The 10,887-nt window shown below is 45.0% G+C and overlaps 1 protein-coding gene and 1 pseudogene across 2 annotated transcripts in view; one reads left to right on the top strand and one right to left on the bottom strand.

Annotated features, from left to right (window-relative positions):
- Window positions 1-2,420: 2,420 nt before the first annotated feature.
- LOC310799466 (transmembrane protein 128 pseudogene) lies at window positions 2,421-2,921 on the bottom strand (annotated as a pseudogene). Its single transcript has one exon. The product of its transcript is annotated as a transmembrane protein 128 pseudogene (transcript).
- A 2,895-nt stretch (window positions 2,922-5,816) lies between these two features.
- The window catches only part of LOC310799406 (dedicator of cytokinesis protein 3-like), a gene marked incomplete at both ends in the record, with an annotated part of 383,185 nt that continues 378,114 nt past the window's right edge, over window positions 5,817-10,887 (top strand). Inside the window, one exon of the mRNA XM_083661993.1 lies at window positions 5,817-5,853. Within this exon, the coding sequence (XP_083518119.1) occupies window positions 5,817-5,853 (37 nt within the window). The remainder of the gene's footprint in view (window positions 5,854-10,887) is intronic.

The following is a 10,887-nucleotide window of genomic DNA, read 5'->3' as shown; positions in this document are numbered from 1 at the left end:
GAAAAAGTGAAGGGAAAAACTCAAGTGGCGAACTTAAAGAATGTCCCTGGGACACTGTTCAGTTTTAAAAGTTAAAAGTTAAAAGTTTTTTAAAAGTTAAGTTTATTTTGTCAGGGTGTAATGTTGCTTTCGTGTATGGCCGGCGGTGGCAAGTGGCAAATGCGTCATCTCCGTCCTACGTGCGTTCACCCATGATTGTGTGAATTTTAAACAAAATCTTGGCACGTTTATTTTCTTTTCAACAGTAGTAAGCTTTCAGACCAATCAGCATACCAATACAGTAGTTAGTTAAACCCATACAATTAAACATTAATGTTGTTATTAGCTGTTAGCTGTCTACAGAGATAGAAGGTAAACACTGCCCATGTGCTTATATTACCCAGACTATTAATGATACAAAGTGGGTTGATTATCGGTAAAGCCATCCTTTAAGTGTATTTTTTTTTCAGCTTATTGTATTCGTTTAATTGTATAATTGTCTTTAAATAATTTAACTGAAATATATTGAGAGCAAACTCATTTATTTTACAGCAATCCAATACAATCCAATCCTCATTTGTTATATTGCATACTTTGTACGACTTATTGTTATAGGTTTTCTGAGGTAGAGTATACGAGGGATCAGCCGATCAGCATTTTGGTAAACAAACGGCGTCACTGGGTGGAAACGGCAGTGGGACCCTATGGAGCCTGAGCTTGAGTGTCTCAACCTAGAGCCGGCTGTGCTGTTTACTATTTTAAAAACTGCGACAGTTCACACAACTTTAACACAACATGCATTATACATCAAACTCTTGAGGAATTTCTGGGTGGCAGTGACGTCATGCTGATTCGTCCTATAAGCCCAGATAGGGTTTCATGTCTCTATTACCTGCACATTGTTTTGTTGTTTTCGTTTTGTCTATTTCTGTTAGCTTAACTTCGGAGTGTTATTTAGCCCCCTTTCCGACAAGCTAGCATGTATGTCATGCTTGGTATCGATGCCCTAGACTTAGGTCTTCTACTTTCATATGATATCAGTATCTTCGCTCTAGCTTTAAAAATGAGCCCGCTACGCTACAGCCTCTGAAAGACAGTCATATCAGCCGCAGACAAAAAGGGCACCTGGACATGAAGGAGCAAAGGGGGAGGTGCTTGAGCACCCTCCTCCCCCTCCCTCTGCGCATGCCTGCTTCAGACACTGGACATTCGAGGGAAGAGCACACTAACAATATTGTCTATTGTAATATATTGTCTTGAGAGAGGAAAAAACCCTGCTGTAAAAAGCCAGTTAGTGTTAACCTTGCTCTGCGGACATGATCCCATTGCCAAGGCAGTGCACCTGCAGTTGAACAGAAGTAGTCTTTGAAGCTGTGCTTAAAGGAGCATTTGAGTATTTTTCAACCTGGACCCCTTTTTTTTTTTTAGCTAGACATTATTCTCTGGAAAGCCCTCTGAGACATGCTCGTGAATTAGGGCTATACAAATACAGCCTGGCATATAGCGAATCTGCGCTTGTTTTTAGAGTTTGTGTAGTTTTATCAATATATAGAAATATAACTGTGGAATACTAGGCGAAACGTAGTATATGCCAGGCAGCATGTGTGTTAGTCCGTCAAGGCGTGGCGACATCATCGGATACTTAAAAAATATATATATTATGAATTATATGAACAAGAATGAACAAGCTCAGACACAGTAATGGAAAACAAACAAACTAAACAAACATACATACATGTATATCAACAGTTATCATAATGTGGTGCTACCATCCATATAAGGTGCTTATACCTGTAAGAGATGTCGCGCATGGGGTCCCACGCAAGGCGTCCAACAGAAACCAGCCAGGCAAGTCACCCACCGCCCCTAACCTCGTCGAGGTAGGCCAGAAACGAGTCCCAAATAGTTAGAAACCTTTTAAGTGAGTTGGTTCTCAAGGATCTGAGCCTCTCCATCCTTATAACAGAGATCATGTCCGTCAACCACAGTTGGAAAGAAGGTGAAGAGGGGGACTTCCATTCTTTCAGAATTCGTTTTTTGGCTAAAGTTGTCCCCCAGTGTCAGAGACTGTTGCACAGCTGTGGGCAAGTCTCAGAGAGGTCTCCGAGCAGCCGAAGATGGCGAGTTCTGCCTCCGGCTGAAGGGTAATTTTGTAGGCCTTTAGAGTACCAGTCAAATATTTTGGCCCAGCATCCCGACAGCGAAGAGCAGAACCAGAAGGCACGAGACAGAGTGCCCTGATCATCGGATACTTGTTGCTCTGATCTCTGATGATGTCACCTCCCATGGTGACATCATCGGATACTTCCCCAGGGTTGTGAGTCAGTCAGCCTTTTCCTGAACTTCAGACACGGCCAGATTGAGGTCGGCAAGTCAGCTGCCTGGCAAAAGTCAAACACATCGCGGTCAGCAGGGACAGCCACTGGAGGGAGCTGTCCGCTTCACCCGAGCAGCGAGAGGAGCATGACCACGCCCATGAACTGGGTGAAGAGGATGAGTGGAGTGAAGAAGGACCACAGCGGCCACAGGGCTATGGTGAAACTGCAAGATGCTGCGATGAAGGCCGCTGTGGTGATGGCAGGGATGGCGGGGTATTCTTGGTCGTAGTGTCCGATGCCTTTGAAGCACTCCAGGTACACGATGCAGAACATGGCCAGAGACAGGCATATCACAAGGAGTATCAAACCCACATTGAGCCAACAGCTTTTGATGTCGTTGCTCTCCGTGAGGACGCGCAGGAAGTCCAGGTAGTATGTCACAGCTACAGACGCCGCAATCCAGAAGACTGTGTCCAGAAGAGAGTGGCTGTTACTGCGAGGGAGAGGTTTGGCGTCTGTCTCCTCTTGGCTGTTGTCCTCGTGGTAACCCGATGTTCCTTTCAAACGAAATTCAGCCTTTATTATCCTATTTCTCAAAGTTGCAAGCTCATTGTCGTTTAGCATTTCGTTGATGCTATCCAGCAGTCTGGCACCTAATGACGGTGTGGCTTCTCGCCCACTGATTTATGACATCATTGATGATGTTGCAATGTCTATGACATCCTTGGCATATAAGGTCTATGACATCATCAGTGATTTGAGGACATCACTGATGATGTCAGTCTATAATAACTTCATTAGCTATGTCTATGACATCATTCCCTACCCCAGTTTAGGAACCAGTGCTATATACTATGACATAAACGTGTTTTCGGATTTTAAAAAATAGGCATTCAGTACCTAATAGTAGTCATTGTACATGGACTGGAGTGCACGTCACACTGTGACTATCTGATCACACATCCAAATAAATTGTCAATCAAATGTTGTTTTATTCAACAAAAACACAAAAGAATTTTATTATAAAGTAACTCCGAACAAATAAAGAAGTCATGAAAATCTATTTTCTCAGCATCCCCATTGGTCAATTAGAATTGGAGTCTGATTTTTCCCCTCCACACTTTTTTGCATGTGTATGCATGTGCCTACATGTCCCAGGCCGTGCGTACATGTCCCGCTGTAGAATCAAAGGATCAACTATGTGCCCATTTGCCCGTGCATCATGTCAACAACAACCAGGGGCGTAGGTATCGGCAGTGCAGTCAGACTGGGGCTCCTGGGGTAGAGGGGCCCGTGGAGAGAGAGAGCAGGCTCTCGTCTCCAACAACGTACTGGCCAGAGAAGGGCCCCTTGCAAATGACTCAAATTGCCACCCCAGAAATAGCTGTGTTCAAATAAAAACACACATTAGATCTAAAGTGGTGCCAGCTGTATGCCCTCGAAAGGCAAAACCATCTCTGTCATGTCTTTTTTTTGTAAAATAGTCAGTAGCAAGTAGCAATCTATAACTAAATGATGATGCTTATTCAACATAAAATCAACATCCATCAACATTTAACAGTGGTAATTTCAGAACCACAGTGAAATAGACAGCTCTTCCACTCTCAGGTGCTGCTGCTTATAACTGTCTGTTAGCAGGTGTCAGAGCGCTATCCATGGTTCTGAACTTCTGATAGCTTGCTCTATGACCTCTGTTTCCCCCATACAATAGCCTAAGTAGGCTAATTCATTCAACTGAACTGTAAAACCCAACACGTCAGTAAAGATATAGCCTATGCCTAATGATGTGTGTGTGTGTGTGTGTGTGTGTTGCTTGTGTACTTCTTAACTAGCATGTAGCCTAGCACTAGGGGCAAAATTGCCTTCACTGCGGCCCGTCATGTCTATCCTACCCTACACCACTGACACAACATTACCAACCTTAAAGGAACACTGCCCATTTTCAACCAGCTTTGTATCATTAGAACATCAGTAGTATATCAGAAAACTGTCAACTGTTTTGAAGTCTGTCATTGAATTTGACAGTTATTGAGTGTTAAAGTGTGGACCAGTGACATCACTGGTCCACACTAACTCAAATTAATAACTCATGAACTCAAATCAACTCTCAATAACTGTCAAACTAGATGAATGATGAATAGTTTGACAGTTATTGAGAGTTGATTTGAGTTAATGAGTTATTAATTTGAGTTAGTGTGGACTTTAACACTCAATAACTGTCAAATTAAATGACAGACTTCAAAACCGTTTACAGTTTTCTGATATACTACTGATGTTCTAATGATACAAAGCTGGTTGAAAATGGGCGGAGTGTTCCTTTAATGACCGGGTGGATGGTGCAGCAGCGGTTTAATAGGGCTGCTAAGGGCTATCCTTATACCTCTCTCACTCACTCTCTCTCTCTCTCGCACGCACGCACGCACGCGCGCACGCACGCACGCACACACACACACACACACACACACACACACACACACACACACACACACACACACACACACACACACACACACACACACACACACACACACACACACACACACACACACACACACACGGGATTTTTACGCAGCGGCTGATCCTCATTACACGCTTCACAGTCGGCTCACACCGTGTGGAGTCGCACAGGCTGCAGCTCCAGGAGGACATAGGAGGATTTGATACCGTCTTTCATTTTGCCTGCTTTTCCTTTCTTTTCTTGTTTCTGTTTTGTCAGCGGAAGGAACGCGGGCTAAATGCGCAAACATCAATGAGAAACAACGCAGACGCAGGTCGAGCTAGCGTGATGCGGCACTGACAGTCGCGTCTGTCTGTACCGGGGACTCCTGCAGCAGCAGGCGAGAGGAGAGGAGAGGCATGGAGACCACTCTGTCAGACTTATGATGCCATGGCACTCAGAGAGTTTATAGTAGCTGTCGCGGTCTATGAGATTATCTTCTCCGATTCTGGCTTGAGCTACTATTTCTTCTAGCCTACTCCAGAGTGAATTTATAGTGATATAGGCTTAATTGAGATTTTTTTTGTGTGTTATCCATACTTTTATCCATATCACCATCATGACAATCAACAGTTGTACAGCACTTTTATGATCTCATGGCATCGCATCGCTATAGGGCAATCCTATACTAGGTAGGCTATAGATAGGTTTGCTGCGATGTCTTTAGGCTTTAGTAGCCTATCCCTCTGAAATTGTAGGCTATAGCCCATTGCGTTCCGTCAGGTTCCACCGGCGGTGAGAAGGATGGAGCACATCGAGGCATGCGTCACTCCACAGACACGATCTCTGCCTCTCCGTTAAAGCGACTCGCCTCGTCTCGTTGGTTCCACGGTGGGCATCTGGAAGTATCGTTTGTTTTTCTTCCCCTGAACAGTCGCTGCGTGAACTCCCCCCCTCCATCCAGACCTCCTCATCTCCGCTCACATATCTTCATCTTTCCATGAGAAGCGACGCACCGCGGACGTGTTTGTACTTTCCGGAGGATTTGGCTGTTCTGTTCTGTTCGTGCACCGGGCGGGATCATGTGGACCCCGACAGAGGACGAGAAGATCGGAGTGGGTGAGTGGATTGAATTTCAATTGTTCCTGTAGCCTAGCCTGGAGAAACCACCGACTGTCTGTCTGTCTGTGAGCTGTGCTGTGCTGTGCGTGTGTTTAGGGTCAGGACATCCGTAAACAAGATGATGGCCGTGACTAGTTTGACCGTCCGTCTCATGCTGAACTCATTCTACTGTCATTGGTCATCATGGTCATCCAGACTCATTCTGCTGCTGCGGCTGCATTATAGGAGGCAAATCGTGCTGTGGCCAGACTGGAAACATCTCTATAATATTCTTATATTATTCCATATACGCTCATATTGTGTGTCGTGATTGTTGAACTTGTGGTATACCCAATAGTGAGATTATAATGATTAATGGTGCTTTATTATGGTATTTTCATCTCCTATGGTATCAATAATGATATTCCTATAGGATCTTATCATGTCAGTAGTGGGATTATAGCGACCTTATGCTAGTAGCTACTTTATTTTCAACTATTCACTATAATACTACTATACTAGCCTACTACTATTCCTGTACTGCTACTGGGGGTTAGTAGTGTGTTGGTGGAACTCACTAGTGGGTTTATAGTGACATTGTGTAACTTCACATAGTATTTTCCAGTATAGGAATGATATCGTGTTGTGATATTTATATGGTATCCTTCCAAACTCTATTATATGAGAGTTATTTTGCCTATAATAATATCAACTGGAGGACAGCAGGTGCAGAATGGGGGGGGGGGGGTAGGCCCCATGGCTGTGCTGCTGTTTATAGAGAGGAGACGGAGGAGGGCCTTGCTCTTAAGTGTGACTGACGAGCTTCACTCTGGCTGCATATAGCATCTATAAGACTACAGGAACTAGCTGCATATAGCATCTATAAGACTACAGGAACTAGCTGCATATAGCATCTATAAGACTACAGGAACTAGCCTGCAGCAAAGAAGACAGCATTGGAAGGGAGTGAACACTTGAATGGGACATATTAGGTCTGCTTTAATGAACAGTGCCGTGAGAGAGAGACTACAGTCTGCTGTGTGTGTGTGTGTGTGTGAGAGAGAGAGAGAGACTACAGTCTGCTGTGTGTGTGTGTGTGAGAGAGAGAGAGAGAGAGAGACTACAGTCTGCCAGCAGTGATTCATCAGCCAATATGATACGGGACTATAATGAGAGTCAATGTTTTCAGATGAGAGTTGGTGGTTTAGGGCCCATTAGTAATGATCCATAGTTCAATTACTCTTTCTCTCTCTCTCTCTCTCTCTCTCTCTCTCTCTCTCTGTCTCTCTCTCTCTCTCTCTCTCTCTCTCTCTCTCTCTCTCTCTCTCTCTCTCTCTCTCTGTCTCTCTCTCTCTCTCTCTCTCTCTCTCTCTGTCTGTCCGACCCTCTGTCACTCACTTTCACTCCCCCGCAACTTCTCTCTCTCCACACACACACACACACACACACACACACACACACACACACACACACACACACACACACACACACACACACACACACACACACACACACACGGTCCTTGGCACACTCTAACGCTGATGGCTTGCCTGCCAGTCTCTATGGTGTTGTGTTGTCTACTGTAGCCTATACATGGCTGCCAACTCTATTTTCTACCAGCTTGAATTGCTAATGTATCCTGCACTTGTAACTCAACTTTCCCCTGAAATGTGCGCGTCTTTTCCTTCTTTCTCGTCGTGCCGCTATAGTTCACTTTTTTGAAACTCCAGCGGGGCTTTGACCTGTGAAAGGATCAGCACACCCACCTGCAAAAGGAATCACAATTCACTATTTCACTGCTGCATTTTAGTAGTCATCATCGACTAGTCCCCCGAAAAGTGGTCGATTAGTCGGATTAGGGGTGTCGACGGTTAACCGTTAACCGTTAAACCGCCGAGAACGTCTCTGACCGGTTAAGCGCACACATGCTCCACACATGCCACACCCCCCCGCCCCCCTCTGCCCCTCTCTGCAGGGACCAGACGAGTCAATAGAGGGTATGCACACCCACTGGAACACGCCCCCTCAATCAGGAATGAGTGTCAAAATGAGTGTCAAGTTCCTCCCTGAGCAGCAGGTGTCACTTATCTAGGCGGATTACTGCATTCAAGCTCAGTCTTGCTGTGACTCAGTGGGCGTGACCCCACAGTGACTTCTGCCTCTGTGACATCACATGCATTGCATACCCTCTATTGACCCTAATCTCACGGGGGCCATTTTGTGTCAAAAAGGCAGGGTTAACACAGGTGCAAGCAAAACACCAATGAGGGTTTCAAACTTCCATGATTGGAATGTGGAAACCCTCATTAGTGTTTTGCTCGCAGCCTCGCACCTGTGTTTATTCTGCCTTTTTGACACAAAATGGCCCCCGGTGAAAAGGGTCTATGGGACGGGAGAAAGACAACAGCTCTTCAATTTTCTAGTACACGCAAAACAAACATCGCTCTAGTCTGTCTGTGCGAGGGTCTTACTCACTTTCACTTAGGTGTTGCAGTGTTTAGAGTGATCGATCGTTTCCTCGTGTTTCAAGCAACAAGCTGCGTCTGCGTCTTCCACATCGACTCGACTGAAGAACATCCACACTTTAAAATGTGTAACGTAATTCAAGCGGATTTGGTCGTGTGGGAAGCACTGCAGTGCCGGACTCGCAGCACACTCTAAAATAATGGTCGCATATGCCGTCTGAAACGCGCCAGCGGTCTTATTTCACGTCTTTAAAAAAAAAGTTTTTAAACCGGTTAAGGGTGTCAGTTAATCGAAAGTAAAATTAACCGAAAACTGACGTCCCTAAGTCGGATAGTCACGGTCCCACGGGAGATATATCGGATTTTTTTCAACCAATAGAAATGATAAATTCTTGTCAAAAAGGTCTCAAAAACAGGTCAACTAATGTAGGCGGGTCCAACCTGGTGGTATGTGAGATAGCAGATTCCTGATTGGCTCTGAGACACTGTTTACAAATGAGCCGCTAAACCCCAGCAGCTTGTCTGAGTTGGACGTACCGATTGTTTGACTGTTCAAACAAATCTATGTTCGATTGATCGAGTTATTGATTCATACGGTATATTTTTATTCTTAAAAGCCACAGATGAACGATTAGTCGACTACGAAGCACATTGTTGAGTGCTTTTGTGACGCTAGTTGACTCGTCTGTGAAACCCCTAAAAAAAACAACCAAATTAGCATATAAGGATTTCATGCGGCAGCAGTTCTGCTCGGCCTCAAAAGCGTCAGACCTCCCAGCATGCACGGCGGCGCCGGTGTTGAGTGACAGCTGCCCGAGCAAATCCGAGTGAGCGATCGGGCGAAACTACACCAATGACAGCGGTGGGAGGGAGCCCGGACGCCTGCTGACAGCAAGTCAATGTGGGAACTCCTGACTCTGGCGTTCTGTTAATTGGAAAGAGACGTCCACTGAATGTGAATGAGTGCTGGGTGTGTTTTTCTCCTGCTGGCTGATACCTTCAGTAGACTCCAGCTGTAGCTGCGGCACGCGTCGTGATTTATTACACCACCAGGGGGCATTTAGCATCGCAGTCAGAATGACTGCACTGACAGCTTACAGGCTTTCACAGACAGCCTCCAAGGCCATAGCACCTGGTCCCGCCTGTGCAACACATATTACCCCACATTCTATACATTCATACATTTAAAATGTTCAAAGCATATTTCCCTGTCTCACACTGCAGGATGGTGATGGGTTGTACCATAAAGGAAAGATCCACCCTAAAACCACTTGAACACCCTTTAAAAAAAAAAAAAGCAGCTATTGGCAATGTGCCATTTCTGGGCACATTTAGTTGTTTGGTGTTGTTGTACTTTTCGATTTGGCCAAATCTATAGACCACATACTGTCTGCTGTCGAACAATGGGGTTCGATACCAGAACATCTTTCACTCACCATTGTAGGGCTGGGTATTGGCAAGGATCTCACGATACGATACGTATCACGATACTTGGGTCACGATACGATTGTATCACGATATATTGCGATGCGATACATATTGCGATATATTGCGATATTCTACAGAATTTACTCAAAATTAAATAATAGAGCTAAAGATACAACACACTGTGTACCACCCAGGTAGTGTAATGATATGTACATCACTTTATACTGATAAGTTAGTGGACAAATTTAGTCAAAACTACTGAGTGTTGAGTGAACGCATCGATATGGGAAATATCGATACAGTATCGATTAGGGGTGGGAATCACCAGATGCAGAGGCCTGGCATGGCATGGCCTGCAATTTTTTTTATTTATTTTTTATATCGCGATACTTGGCGTCCAAGTATCGATACAGTATCGGGAAATAAAATATTGCGATATATTGCCGTATCGATTATATTGCCCAGCCCTACACCATTGTGCACCAACGTTAAACAGTCATGCATATCCATTTGATAAGATGCTGACAGACCTGGGCGTCCGGCTAGTGTAGCGGTAGATTCCCTGCCTACCAACACGACGGTTGCAGGTTCGCACCCCCGTGTTACTTCCGGCACGATTGGGGAGGGGGGGGGGTGTCCTGGTCGCTTCAGTTGAAAAGAAGCGGCTGGCAAACTGCACACGTGTCGGAGGAAGCATGTGTGTGTCTACGGCTCTCCCCAGATTGGCAGATTGGGGTAGCGACCGCGGCATCAGGGGGAATTGGCCAATTAGAATTAGGAAGAAAATGGGGGCAAAATCAGAAAAAATAAAATAAAAAGAAGGGGCTGACAAAGAAATCTTTCCGCTGACAGTTGCCTATAGACAAGAGTGCAATGCAGACACACCTGTTCTCTACACTTTTAACCTAATGGATTATCGAAAGGCCTTCTGGGAAATGTAGGAAAGAAAGAAAAAAGTAAATAACAGCACTTCAGCACAACAGAACTCCTGGAAGACAGTGAACATTACAGATTGTTGACATTATATAACGGTCCACCCCACTGCACTGTGCATCAACACTGGCTGTGTTTGAATAAAATGCTGCGTATGCTTTGTCTTCACAATGACCGTACATTATCCTCGGCATAATCTGAGTGAAGTAAAGACTGCTCAGGTATA

The sequence above is a fragment of the Poromitra crassiceps genome (assembly GCF_964638095.1).
Source record: "Poromitra crassiceps genome assembly, chromosome: 27".
NCBI classification, from domain to species: domain Eukaryota; kingdom Metazoa; phylum Chordata; class Actinopteri; order Beryciformes; family Melamphaidae; genus Poromitra; species Poromitra crassiceps.
Note: the sequence above shows the minus strand (reverse complement) of the source record. Positions and strands in the feature narration are given on the sequence as shown.